Consider the following 17,658-nt stretch of genomic DNA (forward strand, 5'->3'; position numbering starts at 1 on the left):
TGCTTTTTTTTTTCCCTTAAATGAGATGAAATGAGTGGCATCCTGGGGTGGAGGGAGGTGCTGGCTGGAGTCAGGGCTAGGGGTAGGATGGGGTGAGGGAAGGATGGGGAGGGGACGCATCACTCAACGTTGCTGCTGTCGAAGGTGTGGCACTGAAAGTCCCCGTCGACATACTCCATGCCTGGCAGCTTCATTCCGTACTTGTCCACGCACCAGCAGATGCCACGTTTGCGGCCACGGGAAGGCTTGCACTGGGGTGGGAGAGTGACAGGAAGTGAGGACGGCCGTACCCTGAGGCTCTGCTTCTACCTGGCCCTACGTCTCCCCCTGTCCCCCAAGACAGACCCTCACACCCAGAGAGCTGAGGGAGCTGTACCCAACCCTTGGGGTTCTGGTGTCCACGCTGCCCCAGAGGACCTGGGGAAAAGTCCTAATTTAGGCAGTCTGCCCTTGGCTAGCTCCTACAACTTTTTTTTTTCATGTCACCCATTCAGGGTCCTCCAACTTGGTATTCTCCAGAGAGCTACGTGACCCGATAATGGCAATTATAATAATAGGAGGCGTCACTGGTGTAGCTGCATCAGGTCCCAGACACCACTTAGCACTTACTGTATCCTGCGTACTGCTCTAAGTGCTTTCCCAAGCTGAATCCATTATTCCTCATAATCACGTGAGAATAATAGGTACAGTTATTCTCCATTTTAATGAGAAACTGGAGGCAGCAACATTAACTAACTGGGGTAAAAGAACACAATTCGTAAGCAGGGGAACCAAGGACTGACCCAAAGCCTTCTGGCTCTTGGCTTCTAACTGAGATGAGGGGTGCCCTAATGGAGCATCAGAGTCACCTGGAAGGGAACTTGTTACAAATGCAAAGTTCCCAGAGTTCACCCCATCAGAAACTCTGGGGTGGGGCCCAGCAGTCAGTGTTTTAACAAGCCCTTGGGGTGATGCTGGTGCCCTGGGAGGTCTAAGAATGACTGCCCTAAGGCCATGTGTACTCCTTAACAGGCTAATAGTACCAGTTAACCAGCAGTAGGGATGCCCAAAGGGTAGTCTGGTTGTGAATGGGACACAAAATGATTTCAGGTGGTATGCAGTGAGAATACAGAGTCATACATGTGTATATTTATGTGTATATCAGAAAGTAACATGCACAAAGTGCGATGCGATGCGGTGATAGAAATAGAAACTTTCCTTTTTAAATGATTTCGTGTACATGAGGCGAGTCATTAAAATGTCAGTAGACTCTAGTGTAGGAGGGAACAGGGAACATCATGATTGTCACATGTGCCAGGAGATGGGAGGTTTGGGACACACTGTGGTTAATGACAGAAACCCAGGCATTCAGAGGTAGGGGTTTTGGGCAAGTGCTATTCCAGGAGCCCCCTGAACTTGGGGCATGGGATGGGACGTACCTGCTTTCTCTTGTAGAATCCTTTGCGGTCACAGTTGGGCAGGTAAACGGCGCGGGGCACCATGCGCGGGCTGGCTTTGAGCTCCTGCAGGGAAGCCTCCATGTGCCTGCGGCAGGGTCCCTGTGTGCGAATGGGAGGGGTGAGAGGTACGGTAGGACCCGAGCAAGCGCCTGGACTTGCAGAATGGGGTGTGGGAACTGAAGGGTCTGTGTGGAGAGTCACTACTTTTCGTTCCCATAAGTTGCTACTCAAGGTCTTCCTCTGTCTCACCTGCTGTGCCCCCTGAGGGTACAAAGTGCTGCCACGCATGCTCGTTTAGACGCGAGGCAAGGTCAAAAGCTAGGATGGTGGCAGAAGCTGCGGGATACGGGTGCAGGGGGAGATGGGAAGAGAATCCTTGAGGCTCACCTGCTCCGATTCCTGTCTTATCTCAGGTGCAGAGATGACCCGGGGGTGGGCAGTGTTCTCAGCTCCCCCTACGAACTTGGACTGGGTCAGCTTCTTTCTGCGGTCCTTCTTCACAGCCTCAGCCTTCAGCTCAGAGATGCGGGTGTGCTTGGGCCGGAAGATCTTGGGCGAGTAGGTCTCCTCCGCCATCTCGGAGGTGGTTGGCTCCTCGTGCTCGCGGGAATCTCTCTCTGCAGGGAGATGGGGGCGGAGGATCAGCCTCTGTGGTCTGAGACACCACCGTGCAGAGCCCAAGGCTTGAAGGTTTGGGATGAGGAGACGGGCTGTCTGTTTTCCTGAGCTTACCAAACCGGGGAAAGCAGGGAAATAAGAACCAGAGCATAAGTTAACACTCGTGTAAGTGGTGGAAATTCCAGTAGGGTGAATCTGGGGAGACTTCATGGAGTAGGAGAATGTAGGAAAAGTCAAGCCGATACAGGAGAGGAAGTTGCACAAGAGGGAGAGGACAGTCTGGGGATGGGGGAGAACAGTCTGGGGATGTTAAGGTGGAGGGAGAGGGCTGTTTAGTTCTTTTTTTTTTTTTTTAACTTTTTTTTTAATTGATTTATAATCATTTTACAATGTTGTGTCAAATTCCAGTGTAGAGCACAGTTTTTCAGTTATACATGAACATATATATATTCGTTGTCACATTTTTTTCTCTATGAGCTACCATAAGATCTTGTATGTATTTCCCTGTGCCAGGAGAGGGCTGTTTAAGGGCTTGTTTGCCTGGGGGCTGGCTAAGCAGATGGGGTAGTGGCTGGAGGTGGGGCTGCAATATAAGAACACGATCTGGAGACCTAGGCTGTCTGAGAGACATAGGGGATGGCCAGCACGTGGAGAAAGGCCAAGTCCATCCTCTCGTGAGGTCTTGGTGCTTCCGGAATGCTGGAACTGGGATCTATCTGGACTTGGGGAACTGAAGGTAGGCGGGCCCTGGGGAGTCTGGACTAGCAGGGTGATGGGGGCCATCGTGAAGAGCAGGAGGAGGAGACCTGGAGAGCCAGAAATGTGGGGTCTGGAGGGAAGTAGTGCCGGTGGGTTGGGGGGACATGGAAGCCCATGCTTCGTGCTCGGAGCTGGCTCTATGCTCTGTGTCCTGGAGTCTGGGACACAGCTCCAGGCCAAGAGGGGCAGACAGCTGGCTGGGCTGGAGCAGTTATATATAGCAGTGACTTGGTGACAGTCTATACTTAGCTGACTTATGACCTTTAAAGAACTAGGACTTTGTTCGTTTATTTGTTGATCTATTAATTCTACCTCCCTGGCCTTTTCTTGGTCCACAGATTTCCATGAAATTCCCATCTCACAGGCACCCTTTTCTGGGTCCCCACCCCTCCTCTCAGCTCCTTGACCACACCAGCCTTGGAAGACCCAAGGTGGGAGGTCTCAGATGGCTCTTCCCACGTGGGCAAAGTGTGGCCAGGATGCCATGGCAAGAGCAGGTGCAGTGCAGGCGGGGGCAGGGAGCCCTGTCTTCTCTGCCCTCTTTAGTATTCAAATTGTAGAAAAAGAAAATAGGCTTTTGGGGGTGACCCTGAATAACTCAGATGGGGTGAAGGAAAACCCTATTCTCCACCTACGCCACTGTCACTGGGTTCCCCAGGAGCCACGATGACAAGGCATTGGGATGGGAAATAGAAGGAGAGGAGTCCAAGGAGATGTGGATGAAGGATGATGCAGGGAGAGAGCAGCTTGGTGAGAAGATGAAGTTTTGTGTCCCCAGGGCAGGAGCTCCCAGCCCCTGGGGAAGTTCCAGATGTATGATAAGGGAGGTGTATGGAGACCTGGCCTAACCTGGTTAGGACGGCAGGGCTCTGGTAGGGAAGTCCCCTGCCATGAAGAAGCCTCCAGCGGTTTGCCGTGTTCAGAGTGGTTAGTTGATTTGGGTACTTATCCATGGAGAGGAAGGGAAGTGGTCCCTAGAGAAGGTGATGGGGAGAAGGCAAATGGCAAAGCAGTGGGCAGGCTGTCCCTGAACAAAATTCCACACCAGGATCCCTGTCCCCACTTCCAGCCTTTCACTCCCTCTTCCCCCCAGGTCCTGAGTTGGTGCTCTGACACACTGTCAAACTTGCTGGGATGAGGAGTCAGGATGGTGCTGTGCCTAATTGGTGGGATGACGCCTTCTAGCTAACAGAGTGATGTTTTGGCGATGTTTCTCTTGGTTGTGGGATGAGCTAGAACGGGGATGGGATGCAGGGCGGAGCAAGCCGATCACTACAAACTGAAAGGCGAGAGCTCTGTTACCTAGTAACTCAGGCCCAAACTCAAGACCCAGGCCTGGGGGAAGGGGGTGAGGAGAGGAAAAGCTAACATGGCCCGGAGGGCTGCTGAGCCCATCTTACTGAGTGACTTGCCACTTCACGCAACCTTGCTGGGCATCATCAAGCATTCTGATCCTCAAAAAGCACTTGAGCTTTTGGGTAGTGGGGAGGACCATGGAAAGGCTGGGAGCATTCTAGGGGTGCATGGCCACACCCCTTCCTGCAATCAAGCTTGTAACCAGATGCAGGGAGCAGAAGAGGGTGAGAGGGCCAGATGCTGACCAGTGCATGGAAGAAAGGTGAGCATCTTCTTTGAGGGTGCTCTGGCCTGGCCTGAAGGGCTGGCAAGCTGTCCTCAGGGGCACCTGTGGAGCTGGCCTCCAGGAGTTGCCCCTTCATCAGGAGAGATCTGAGGAAGCTGCTTACCTCCAGTGACTGGCTGTACCAGCTCCTGGAATCCCTCCAGTAGACCATCTAGTCCATTCCCCTGGGTCCAGGCAAAAACAAGAATATGCGCCCATCCCCATGGCGCTCTTTCTAGTTCTTAAAGATACCTGGAATGGGGGGTGCCATCCACTCTCCTCTGGCCACCCATTTTTGGGTCCCCCTCTCCCTGTGGTCAGAGGTTGTCACCATCTAGACGCTGTTGCACATTATCTCTCTCTCTTTTTCTCCCTTTTTTAAACTTTAATTGTGGTATGATTCCTGTACAACAAACTACACATATTTCAGATGTACACTTTGATGAATTTTGATAGATGTATACACTAATGAAGCCACTACCACAATTAAGATAGCTAACACTTCCATCACTCCCCAAGAGGTGTTGCACCTTCTCTTACAGAGCTTCTCTCTCTGGCCTGGGGGGTTGTGGAAGCCTGTTGGAAGTCTCCTGGCCCTCTGCTCATCAACAGCTCTCCTCTTCACATTTTAGGACTTTTTCTGAGAAGTGCTGTGGGCTGCCCTTAACCTTGAGTTCCCCTTCTGGGGAAGAGGATGGGGCTGTTACAGTGGTTGGAGAAACTTTGGGGCAATTTACTTGGACCTCTTAGTCTTGTCTCTGAAAGTGTTAGCCTTGGGACCAAGCAAGGATGGTACTAGGCCACACATTGTAGATTCCCGTACCTTCTTGAAGGAGCTCAAGATGTTTTTGCAAATCCTCTCTCCTTCCCGTGGCCTCACCAAGGCAGGGTTCCTGAGGGCATACCCTCCCCAGTTTGCAGGCTCTTTGCCTCTTTCTGAAGGGCAGGCTTAAAGTTTTGATGTGCCTCCCAGTTTTTGGTGCCACTTAACATCATGGGACCTATTACTTAGGCAATGGGAGAGTCGAGTATCAAAGATACTAATCAGGGTCTTGTGGTCACCTGTAGGCTCCAGAGAGACAGTGGAAACTTGGAGCAGAGCCACGAAAATGAAAGGTCTGGAAAGTAAGACCCGAGCTGGAATGCCAGAGCCAACTAGCCCTGCTCAGCTGCTTTGTGGCCGAGTCATAACTAGGCTTTCAATTTTGGAAGGGTGTAACTTTATATAAAACAAGAAAGCACAAGTAGGCTGGCAGCTTCTGAGCTGTTTTATCAAAACAAAATGGACCAAGGTTGCAGAAGGGATTTAGGTGGGATATAAAGGAGGACTTCCTGGTGAAGTTGCCACACACCTGAATCTAATCTAGGGAATTTAGTGCAGTGTGTTTCAGAGCCCTGTCGACCAGCAGGGGTCAATACCTCCACATGGCCAGTAGATGGCGGAGGAGACTGATGGCCACAGAACGTGTCCAGGATGCTTCGTTGCAGGGACTGTAAGCAATTTTAAAATCTGGAATGGTGTGTGCCTTCCTCTTATACTTCTCTGACAACCACCCCAATCCTCCCCTCTCTGTGTGTCTGCAGCATGCATTTAAAGGATCAGAGAGACGGACAAATGAGGACCAGAAAGGACCCACATGAGTCCAGGATGGAGAAAGCAGGTGTAGGAGGGGGGACAAGGCTTACCTGTACACAACCCCTTGATATTTTTTTAAATCTGTAACTGAAACATAATCAAGGAACAAAGGAAAACAGATCTAGGACCTCCTGCTATCTCTAGATGTCATTTTGAAAGGATTCTGCAGAGGGTGGACAAGGGCATATTCGACATTGTTCCCTCCTCTGGGAAGCAGGGCTCTTTAATCCCTTGGTCTATCCGAAGACTAAGGAAGCAAGGGCTCTCCTATTGTCCTGGTATTTATCTCTGGGCTGCATTTTGATTCTGCTCCGTTCTACCCCCAAGTCCTGCCAGCTGGCTCTCTGATGACCCCAGCCCCTGCCATGTTAGGTGGCCAACTCAGTTTCTCCCTGATTCATGATGGGCTGCCCCTGAGGCATGCCCCCTGGTGACATGAAAATCTGCTTGAAGATTATGTCACCCTCATGTCCCAGCGAACCCAGCTGCTGTGGACCCAAAGGCATCCTGGGGTAGGCACTGCTAGTCACAGCACAAGTGCCAATGCATCCTCCCTACCCAGGCTCCACCACTGTCTGCAACCCCGCCCTCTCGCGGCTGCTGCTCCCTTGCTGGAACAGGATGATTTAGAAGCAGGCACAGGCACGTGCTCTTAAGGACCGTTCTCATTCCACCTGCTCCCTAGTCCCAGTGATGGGTGGTCCAGTCCTTTTGCTTCTTGAAATCTAACCTTCCATCCTGGGGCTCTTGGTCCTGCGCTGGCACCACAAACAGCCTGGCGCCAGCCTGCTGGTAGTTTCCCATTCTATCTTGACCTCATAGTCAAACATAAGAGAAAACGGGTGGCCCAGATGTTGCAACTTTGCTTAAAGAAAATGAGGCGTACTCGGGACTCACAGCTCAGAAGAATGTAGGGCTTGGCCAGGCCACCTGGCCCTGGGGAGGGGAAAATTCTCTTTTTCTAGCCAGAGCACAAGAGTCTCTCTACAAGGAGTGAAAAGGGGAGCTGGGTTTCCACGGGCTCCCATTCTAGCTCCCCCTGTGGAATTCCAGTAAACTTCTTAAAGGAAGAACTTGGTCATTGATCTTTGTCTCCCTGGCACATGGGCTTCAATAAATAATCTTTAAATGGAGAGATGTGTGAATCTGCTCACAAGAAAAAGAGAAGTAGGTCTAGGAGCGGTTCTGTAATATAAGCTGGGGCACGTTAGAGCTCAGTGGATGCCTTAAGGGGTCATGTCACGCATACCCCTGCCTTTAAGCACAGTAACTGCCACAGGGAACCAGGAGGTGGGGAGATAAGCCTCACAAGAGTGGGAAGAAGTAGGGGCACCCTGGATTTCCTGGGCTTCTTTGATCTAAGACTGTGCTGTCCAGTACAGTAGCCACTGGCCACATGTGCCTATTTGAATGGATAAGTATTAAATCAAATTACAAATTCAGCTTCTCAGTTGCTTCAGCCACATTTCAGGGGCTCAATAGCCATATGTGGCCGGTGGCTACTGTGTTGGACAGCACCGATGCAGAACATTTCCATCGCTGCAGAAAACCCTACAGGACAGCTCCTCTGAGGACACTGATCTGTGTCTGGGTAAGGCTGGATGCTTCGTGCCTCCTCCCCACTTTGCCCTGGTTCCTAGTCAACTTGTAGCCTCCTGCTCTTTGCCACAACATGAGGCTTATGCGAAAATGATGGCTCAGCTGCTCACTGTTTAAAAAAATGTAAGACATGTCTCAGTCTCCTGAAGTTCAACCGTTTCCCAGCTGCAGATACCAAGAGACTCAATTACACTGTGTGTATGCCTTTGCATAAAGAAAAGGGGGACAAGGGCCGTAGGGACGGCGTGGAACCTTCCGGGGAAGCTCCAGCATCTCTGCTCCTCCCCATAGCATCTTTGACCAGTGTCTTCCCTGCCCCAGTCTCTCTTGGAAGACTCTGTTTTCTTTTCCTCTGTGGTAACAGATGTGCATGTTCTGGGCTCTTCTTAGCCTGAATTATGAGCTGAGAAGGAAAGGAGCGCTGACGTTCCAAGAGAAAAAGAGATTAAAACAACTGTTATCCTAAGGAACAGTTGCAAGAAGGGAGGAGTTGCAAAAGGACACTGGAGGGGAGTCTTGCTGACTTGAGGTGAGTGGCAGAGGCAGGGAGCAGATTCAGAGAGTCGGAGACTGGACAACAAGAGTGATGAGCTTACCCCACTGAGCTCCTTTACAGCCCCCAGCCCATTTCAGGCCAGGAGAACCAACAGCAAAGTTGGCCATCGTAGGTATGTAACATCTCTGTCCTGAGCAGAGAAGTAAAGACACCATATAGCAAAGCAGATAAATAGAATCAGGAACCAGACTGCCAGCGCTTAACCTGCAGTCACCCTTCCTGGAGGGAAGATGGGGCTCAATAAGTCTTGGTGCAGACGTGCTTTGACCTCTCTTAGTCTCTTCCTCACCTCTCCTTGTCTTAGTTTCCTCATCTGGGCTACTGGGAGGATGACAATAGGCCCCTCTCTACAGGGTTATGTGGTAATGAACTCTCAGCACAGGTCTCTGTGTTTGTAGATCTCTGTTGCTTCTAGCCTCCCTTGTTTCAATCATCAACTAAAAATCTGGTTGCTGTGATACACAGTTGACAGGTGTCTACTCATAGACCACAAGATCTAAGGCTCTTCAGTCTGCAGAAGGGTCTGTTGGGAAGCGATGGCTCTGCCCTGGTCTTCCCAGGTAAGAGGGGCTTTGCACAAATGCTTCTGCAAACCAGTTCCCACTTAGAGAACTCAGCCTGGGAGTTCGTCCCTTGTCTAATCCCATTCCCTCATGCTACATTAAGGCACGAAATCTCGTTCCCTAAAGATGGAGAGAAAAGGTGACCCACCACTCTGCTCAGTGCAGATGTGGTAAGTGTCAAGTTGGTGACTTCTCCTCAGAATGAAAAGCTGGGGTCCCACTCACACATCTTCCACTGTAAAGGAAGGATTCTCCTCATTTTCCCTCCTTGGGGCCAAACTAGGATGAAGGATCGTGACTCAGGGATCTCTTGATCCCTGGGAGGCACCTGGTGATAAAGTTACAAGTAAGAAATACACTTATGCACAGCTCCCAAGGTGAGTATCTCCAGCCAGGTCCCTCTAGACTTGGGGAAGGTGGAGCATGCTCATTAGAAGCACCTGTATCCTTTCTCTATACATACCCAACACCAGGCACGAGGTGGGCAGCAGCCTCTGAATGGGGGGAGGGGAGCTGAGGAGAGGGAGGAAGTGAGGGGCCATTTCTCTGACCTAGCCACACTCCCACGCCTGACTCATCACAACCCGTTCGGAACAGCACTGTTGATTAGCCACATTTCCTGAAAAGTCCGGCATGACCAGAAGGGGGCAGCAGGGAGCAGACGGTTTGAATTCTTTCTTTTTCTCCCTGGCCCCCCTGAGAGACTTGACAGGAGTCAAACAAGGGAGTCTGTCCTGTGTGACACTTATAGTTCAGACTCTTTTCCTCCTTAAGTGTTTTGGAGCAGGAGGAGAGAGAGTGGAGACAGCAGTTCCCTCCTCAGTTATGGGATGGGCTCACTGGTGGCCACTGTCCAATAAGGTGGCCACTAGCCACATGTGGCTTTTGACACTTGAAATGTGGCTAGTGGAACTGAATTTTAAAACTTATTTCATTTAAATTAATTCAAGTTAAAAAAAACAAAACCAAAAACAATACCCGATTTGGTTATTGGAAAACTTCTGAGTATGTTTGGGACAACTTGGGTATATGAGTCTACTTTTTCAACTGTGAATCTTATGAAATCTAAAAATACAGATTATGTATTTCCAATGAAAATTTGGTGTCTGAACTGAGATGTGCTATAAATGTAAAATACACCTCAGATTTCAATGACTTAATATGAAAGAATGTAAAATATCTCATTATAATTGTTTATTTTGAGTGTAAGAATTATAATTTATTGGATATAGTGAATTAAAATATGCAATTAAAATTAATTTCACCTGTTTCTTTTTACCTTTTAAAAAAGTGTGGCTTTAAGAAAGTTTGAAATTACTTACATGTGGCTTGTGTTATATCTCAATTGGACAGTGCTCTTCTAAAGGGTCTTTAATGAGTCATCTTCACTGAAGTGACAGGGAAACTGGGGAGCATGCCTAGTAGAGCTGTGATGGTGCAATCTAAACAGTTCACATGAAGCATCTGTGCAAACCAGCAGAGGTCACGTGAAGCTGGTTCTGAGTGCAAATTCAGTCTGGGTCTTGCTTCAGGATTTGGCAAAGGAAGGGGATGATCTCTGATGGTTTAGGCTGAGAGATCAAAAATAAGGTAACCTATTTATTTTATTTTATTTTATTTTATCTTATTTTATTAATTTTATGTTCCTCAGGCATGAAACAGCTCTGGCCACCAGTCCAGGCATCAAGCTAGGATGAACAAAGGGCTGGACATCTTCTTTGCCCCTGACTGATATAAGAGCAATGCCACCAATCAGGTGTCTCTTTGCCCATTGCCAGGGGGGTTCCTATTTATTTTAAAACTCCCCTAGGGCTCACCTGGTGGTCTAACCTATAGGGAAGAGAGCCTTATCTTATCTGCCTCCTTCTTAGGAATCCCTTGTGGGAGGAGCTGCCACAGCCTCCAAGATGTATGAGGATGACTCCCGGCAATTCCTCAGATCAACCTGAGGCCCCCAGCTGCAATCTGGAGGTCTTCCTCTCCTCTCCTCCTGAAAGAGCTCAGACCCACCTGAATGTTAAAAAGCCCTGCGACCCTCTCGCTTTCTTCCTTAACAACTTTTGTGGCATGCAGTTTTCTCTTTTCTTCTGATGCACAAATCCCCCAGCACTCCCTCATCCCGCCTTGACCTGAGCTCAGCTCTCAGCATCCTGCCACCCAGCTCCACGGAAGCCCTCGCCAGTGGGGGCTGGTTGCCATGGGCAGCCAGATACTTCTGTGCTGTGTGCTCGTACAGACTGCAGACCGCTGCCCAGCCAATGGGCAGGGAGGGCCTGCCTGCCCCCCCACCCCCCACATCAGCAGAGTTCCCTGTCTTTCAGGAAATGAGGTCTGGCACATGGACCGTCTGGGCTGGACACCACCCCTTTCCACCCTCCTTGCCCCCGTCTGTCACCAAACCACTGGTCTAAGCCAGAGGGACTGGGAATAAAGAAGTGCTGCACTCTCCACCTTGGGGCCACTTCCTTCCCTCAAACGGAGCGCCCCCCAGCTCTGAGCTCTGACCTCACCTTCACAAACACTGCTATGGGATGACAGCATTGGCGGTGTTTGTCAAAGGCTTTATTGCAGATTAGACGAGGCCCAGGCCAGGGCCCTAGTGCCTAAGGAAGAAAGATGGAGGTAATGGAATGGAGGCTTAGACTCAACAGGGTTCTAAGACTGAGATGGAATGCTGGCTCTGCCTCTAACCCTGCCCCTAATTCTGGGCTAATGACTCGCACTTTGGGCTTCAGCGTCCTCATCTGTAAATGATGGCCCCGACTGCCCCGTGCCACGATCACCGTGGGTCCCTTCCAGCTGTTGCATTCTTTGGCCAATACCCAGACAATTCCTGGAGAGACGCGAGGGCCAAGCTAAGCTGAGTGGCCAGGCAGGAAAGGCCACTTCAACTCTCATAGAGATTTCCAGTCACTGCTCTGAATTCATATTTAAGAAGAAGGAAAAAAAAAAAAAAGACATCATAACAGAAATCATGGAAAGAAATAGAGCTGGAAACAAGCGTGGGGATTCTCTGGAGCAGGAACTTAGAACTGGCTTTTCTGTTTACTTGCTTCTTTATTTTTGCAAGTATGTAATAAATCTTATTGTTTTGGAAAGCATATATCCAGATTAAAACTGAAGGATGGTCTCTAGCTTGCAACTTTTGGACTGACCATGGTAGAAAAAACTGCAAAACACAAACTCAGACCAAATGCTACCAAACTGCTTCCATGTCTTTCTGGGCAACCATTCTTAGCCCTCTTCACTTATGCTTCCAGGGGGACCTCATTGGTACCCGGTCTATTTACAGTGCTCTTCCAATTTCTGGAGGCAATGGGCCTGGAAAGTGGTGGTCCCTTCTTCAAAATCTTATTTTCCATACATTAAATAACTCAAAGCTTCAAAGATATTGCTCAGGTACAAAGTAAAAACTTTAGACAACAAAAAATCACCTTCCTTTCCTGCTAGCTCCTCCCCCTCCCCTCCACTCCCCACCCCTTAAGGGGAGCACAGCTTCTGTTGGGATTCCTGCTCCCATGCCCTTTGTTGCAACCCTCCCGGTGACCTCTGGCTCCTAGGTCAGCCCGGCCCTCCCTCTGCAGCTGCAAGCCCACCTGCCGGCTCAGATCCAGCCCCAGCCCCGGGGCTGTCGCACAGCTGCTCAGACTAAAACTCAAGCCCTCAGGGGATGCCGCGGAGCTGGGGGGTGGAGAAGGGGTTGGGAGGGGAGGGAGTGGTAAGAAATGGGGGGAAAGAAGAGAAATGGGAAGAAAATGAGCTCTCACTGTGGTCAACAGGGCTTGTTCTTCCAGTCGGAGCTGACACAGCAGAAAGAGGAGAAGGGAGGGGAGGGGGAAGGCAAGAAAAGTCAAGATAAAAGCACCCTCTCTTGTCTTCCCAGCTTCCAGTTTGGTTGGTTCGGGCCATGGCCAGCCTCCCAAAGACTTGTTTCAAAGGGAGGGGATACGGGTGGGAAAGGAATCTGGCTCCTTGAGTTTTTCCATGATCTTGCTCAACCCAGACACAAATTTGGCCAATAAACCTAACTCTGGAACTTGACTTCAACATGGCACTTGGACCAGGCTGGGAGTGGAAGCCAGGGCGATGGAGGGCCAAACCCCTCAAAGAAGCAAAAGCTGAATTCATTTTTATTTAGGTAATTTTTTTTTTCTTTCCCAGAAGCATATTTTCTGTTCTTCCTCTCTTATTTCTCAATGACAGAACTGAAACCCAGAACCCACTTCTCTCTGTATCCCAAACTTCATGTCTCACAGGCACAAGAGAGATCTTCCAGACCTAGGCAAGTATGCAGGCCAGTAAAGCCACAAGGCTCCTTCTCCAAACAATGCCCAGAGCAAAGCCCGGTCCTTCCTTGACTCGACCCAGCGCACCCATATTTATTGAGCTTGTCCCAATAAATAACTCCTGTCTCCCGCCTCCCTCCAGCCTCACACACACTGCCCTCTGTTTCTGTATCTATCTTTGCCTCCGAACTGGCCAAAATAAAATGCAAGGCCCGAGCGCTCCCAGCACCGAGCTCCCGGGCGGACTCCTCCCGTTGCTCAGCAACGTGCCTAGCAAAACACCAGTCCCCGCCCGCCCTCCACTCTTCCTCCCAGAAGCTTTGGCTGCCTGCCATCTCGCCCTCCTCAGCTCCCCATTTCTGATTCCAGAAATGCAAGGATTTTTTTTTTTGGTTGAAAAAAATCTAATTTTTTAACCTCCTTCAATACATACATATATGTGTGTGTGTGTGTGTATATACACACACACACATATGTGTATACACATACATATATCATCTATGTCTGTATCTAAATCTATACGGCAACTGCGGGAGGGCCAAATGCAAGTTTGCACTGCTGAAATTGGTAAGGAGAAGTGGTGGTGGTGGGGTCTGGGGGCAGCAATTTTGGTCAAAGGAGCCGACACTCTCCTCCCTCTCTCTGCTCATTTCCTCTAAGTACTGTCGCTACACCATCTTCAACTTTTGGGGGACCCACCCAGCGGCTCTCGAGCTGAAAGGCTCTAGCCAGGAGCGCCAACCCCCTTCCCATCTGTCCAGGAGGAAGACGTCAACCCCGGCCACGGGTCAAGGGCAGTCATCCTGCAGTGAGTCCGGCACCTGTCTTAGACAAGGGCGGAGTCTTCGAGAGTGTCTAGGATGGGGGTGGAGGCGGGGTGGGAAGTCTGCTCGGTGTTGGCCCAGAGGCATCGTGAAGATGTGAGCTGAGGAAGGGGCTGCGGAGAAATCTAAAGGATATCTTGCTTGGGATAAAAGCCCGTTGGGGTATGTGTGTGTGTGTGTGTGTGTGTGTGTGTGTGTGAACTGGAAAGCTGGATGTGCCAATTTGCTCTCCCAGCAACTGCGCGCGCGCGCACCCTCCACACCAACCACATCATACCAACCACACGGTAGGGCAAATAAAAGTGGGGCCAGAATGCGGCTGAGCGATACCTTGCATACTTTCGATGTGACCGGATAGTTACCCAGCGCGCTCGCTTCCAAGCCAGGAAATCGATTCATACCTTTTTCCCTGGTGCTAAGCTTTTCCAAATCCACATCCCACAAGATGAAGGCGGGCGGGACCGCCTTTGAAAAGTGGCTCTTAATAAAAATAACTTCACAAACCAGTCTCTGGGCCCTCCGGGGCCTGCACACTGCCCTCAGTCCCTTTTTGCAGGCTGTAATCTGGAGAAAGTCTACCTCTTGTAAAGATGGAGGGGCGGCCGCCTGATGCAGGGAAACCTGCAGGGTTTGCGGGGATCCAGGCTGAACCCAGGCTGAAAAGCTCTCCTGCCTCTTCTCAAGTGCCACTGCACTCTTTTCCTGCATTATTGTGTCTGTAGTTTGCAGTTAAGAAAACTAGTGTTTGGGATGCTTGTAATGGAAGGGGATGGGGGAAGAAGGCCATTGTCCCAGTAAGAAACTACGACACAGAATAAACATTGTTTTAACAAGTCTTAACCCCTTTGGGAGAGGATCAGTAACAAGGCTGACGTCTCAGAACCCAGACGTTTTGTGTATAGTTCATGAAACTTAAAAAAAAAATTAAGATCAGGTAACTTTCCAAAAGGACACCCAGTCTAAGGGGGGGGGCAGAATTGTTCTCATTGAACAAGTTAGCTCTGTCAACCTTTTAAAACCTAAGCTCCAGGCACTGAGAATTTGGGGGCGGGGCAACCAGGGGGCGGGGCTACTTGGAGGCAGAGGGGAGGCTCCGGGTGCTTGGCTTTTTCGTCTCCGCCCCCTTGATTTTGCATTCTGCGTTTCCAGGGCCCCTCTTGCATTTATACCACACCCACTTGTGATCCGGTTTGAGAGACTGAGGGGCGAGGAGTGGGGGCGGATTAGCACTGGCGGGGAAGCTATGATGTCTGAATTTCACATCCCTCTGGCCTCTAAACCCTATTCCTTCCTTTCTTCCTAGGTGAAATCTGAATTGGGGTAGAGGAAAAAGAATTAGATTCAGGGACGAACACCCAGCTCAGGAACGCCAAACCCTTCCTTCCGATCCCTTTCCCCCACTCCTCCCCGCCGCCGCCCAGCTTGCTGAAAGTAATCTTTCCCTCCCAGGGAGGAAAAAAGGTATTTTGAATTTTAGAGTGTTTTACAACCTACCACAATCAACCAGATCAAGTCAAGAGCAGTGGGCGTGCACGTGGGAGGGGCATCAAAGCCCCCACCCAAAAGGCATAGCTACCAAGGGTGCGTGCGTGCTTATGTGTGCATGTGAGTGCGTGTGTGTGTGGCGGGGTAGCAGAATAGAAACGTCAAGGAGGGGCTGGTAGGGGAAGTAGGGGGCTGGGAGGGACAAAGGTGAAATTAGCACAGAAGACCGGTAACGCCTCTCTCCAGGTCCCTAGTTGAAGCAATATTTTAATAAAAGAGATCTTTTTTTACAAGTTCAGAAAAAAAGAAAAGAAAAGAAAAGAAAAGAAAAACCCACAACAAAATAGGTGGATGGCGGGTGGTGGAGGAAGGAGTTGGTAATGTAACGTGCACACTTTCGGACTGGAGACTGACTACCTGGGGATTTGGACCTAGAGACCGAACAGGCGCTCAAAGTCGGTATTCAGTCGAGGGGGGAGGAGTGGGGTGGAGGAGGTGGGGGCAGGGGCGAGGAGAAGGAGCGAAAACCCGGCTAGACAGCAGCCCCAGGTAGCAGGATCCGCCAGGGCTCCAATTCCGAGGTGCAAGGACCCTCCCCGCCATCCTCCCGAGCTGCGCCCCGGCTCTAAGCCACTTGCTGGGCAGAGCGCGCGGGGCCAGCATGTCCCGTGTCCCCCGCCCGTGCGCCGTGGAACTGCCTAGCACACCGAGCGCGCTCACCGATCTTGGCTTGCTCGCGGTAGCTCTTTTCGTTGAGGCAGACCCCGCGGCCGTGCAGCAGGGCGTGCAGAGGCTTCTCCTCGTCCTGCCGGGGGAGGCAGCGCAGCCCCTGGGCGCAGCGTTCAGTGTAGACGCCGCACGACTGCCCCTCGGCCAGGGCGCAGGTCATGCAGCAGCCGCAGCCCGGTTCTTTGACCAGCTCGCAGCCTAGGGGGCTGGGGGGGCACATGGAGAGGGCTTTCTCGTCGCAGGGCTCGCAGTGCACGAAGGAGCCCAGGCCCTGGGCCGGTCCCGCACAGGCGGCCAGCAGCAGGAGGACCGCGGTGAGCACCATCTTCTCCGACTCTCCCCCTTTACCTGGGGCGGGGCAGGAGAGCGAGAGTGCAGGGAGAAAGGGGCCAAAAAGGCGCGCGGAGAAAAAAAAATTTCTTTTAAATTTCCGGCAGGTAGAGCAGGTGCCCTCCCCCAATTGCAAAATGTAGGGAGCGACGGATGGCTGGGGCGCCTGCAAGCAAGTCCCAACTGCAAAGATTACAGACTTGCAACAGGTAGGGGTGGGGGGGAGGCGGAGAGCAGCGCCAGGTGCACGCAGAGGGATTGGAGGCCGGAGAAACAAATCCCCAAGCCCGACCGGGTCAGAACTGCGAGGGGGCTGGGGGGAGCCAAAAATTGTTCACCCTCAAACAACCACAAGAATAATGAGTTAGGAGGCTGTGGAGGAGAGGGTGTAGGGGGAGAAAAATGGATTTGTCTTCAAAATTTTTGTTTAAAATCTCAAAGTGCACCCCACTCTTTTCTAACCCTCAGCTGCCCGCAGCGCGCGGCTGCCGCGGAAGCAGGTAAGAGGTGGCGGCTGCAGCCGCGAGGGTGGAGGAAAATGTTGAAATCAAGAAATTAAAAAAAAAAAAAAAAAAAAAACACCAAACCCCTAACACCTCTTTACTCCCACTTTTCTCCTAAGCACCTCTTCGAAATTCGCAGGTTCTGCATGAAGCCCGAAGAAGGGTGCAAACGGAGGAGGGGGTAATAAAAAGGAGGGGAAAAAAAAAAAAGGAAAAACCCACACCGCTTTGCAGCTCTTTCCTAGCTCTTTTTCTCCGGCAGAAGTTTCCAAAGAGACTACGGGCTCCGGTGGAGCAGGCGCTTTTAAATAGACGGCCCCTGGCTGCCAGCCAGTTTGTAGCTGCAATTTGAGCTCCCCAACACCCAACCCAGGCAAGGATGCCAAGGAGTACAAACTCACACGGGGTGGGGGTGGGGAGAGGCCTTCTAGACACACGGGGGCTCCCCTTCTCTGCTGAACAGCGCCCTCCTCTACCCAGAATGGAAGAAAGGGGCACGGGGTGGGGGTGGGGGGTCGCACTGGGGCTGCCGAGAGGGGGGAGGAGGTGGGGGGGGCGAGTGGAAGAGAGTTCTTCGCAGCACTGTGGATACAATGAGGAGTAATTCGGCTCCCCTTCCCTCCCACCCTTTAACTAGCCAAGGCCCAGGCTGGGGGGAGTATTTTCTTATTAGCCAACTGGATACCTAGGGTAGCCCAAGAAATCCTTTC

The 17,658-nt window shown here is 51.1% G+C and overlaps 1 protein-coding gene, 1 long non-coding RNA gene and 1 other non-coding gene across 5 annotated transcripts; 1 reads left to right on the plus strand and 2 right to left on the minus strand.

Moving 5' to 3' along the window:
• IGFBP5 (insulin like growth factor binding protein 5) lies at window positions 1-17,233 on the minus strand. The gene is made up of 4 exons (XM_045512013.2): window positions 16,107-17,233; window positions 1,827-2,056; window positions 1,419-1,538; window positions 1-251 (listed from the first exon to the last, which is right to left on the minus strand). Exons 1-4 carry the CDS (start codon window positions 16,438-16,440, stop codon window positions 120-122), a joined length of 816 nt encoding a protein of 271 aa, XP_045367969.1. The 5' UTR covers window positions 16,441-17,233; the 3' UTR covers window positions 1-119.
• On the plus strand, window positions 2,655-11,239 carry LOC105063993 (uncharacterized). Of its 3 annotated transcripts, XR_012507163.1 has the most exons (4): window positions 2,655-2,793; window positions 8,037-8,788; window positions 10,443-10,547; window positions 10,663-11,239. It is a non-coding gene; the product is annotated as an uncharacterized LOC105063993 (long non-coding RNA). The 3 variants fall into 3 exon arrangements; XR_012507162.1 differs by having other exon boundaries at window positions 8,037-10,547; XR_834830.3 differs by lacking the exon at window positions 8,037-8,788.
• Window positions 10,430-10,574, minus strand: LOC123615044 (small nucleolar RNA SNORA48). Its single transcript, XR_006722576.1, has one exon. It is a non-coding gene; the product is annotated as a small nucleolar RNA SNORA48 (small nucleolar RNA).
• Window positions 17,234-17,658: the final 425 nt, after the last annotated feature.

This window comes from Camelus bactrianus, chromosome 5 (genome assembly GCF_048773025.1).
Source record: "Camelus bactrianus isolate YW-2024 breed Bactrian camel chromosome 5, ASM4877302v1, whole genome shotgun sequence".
Classification (NCBI taxonomy): domain Eukaryota; kingdom Metazoa; phylum Chordata; class Mammalia; order Artiodactyla; family Camelidae; genus Camelus; species Camelus bactrianus.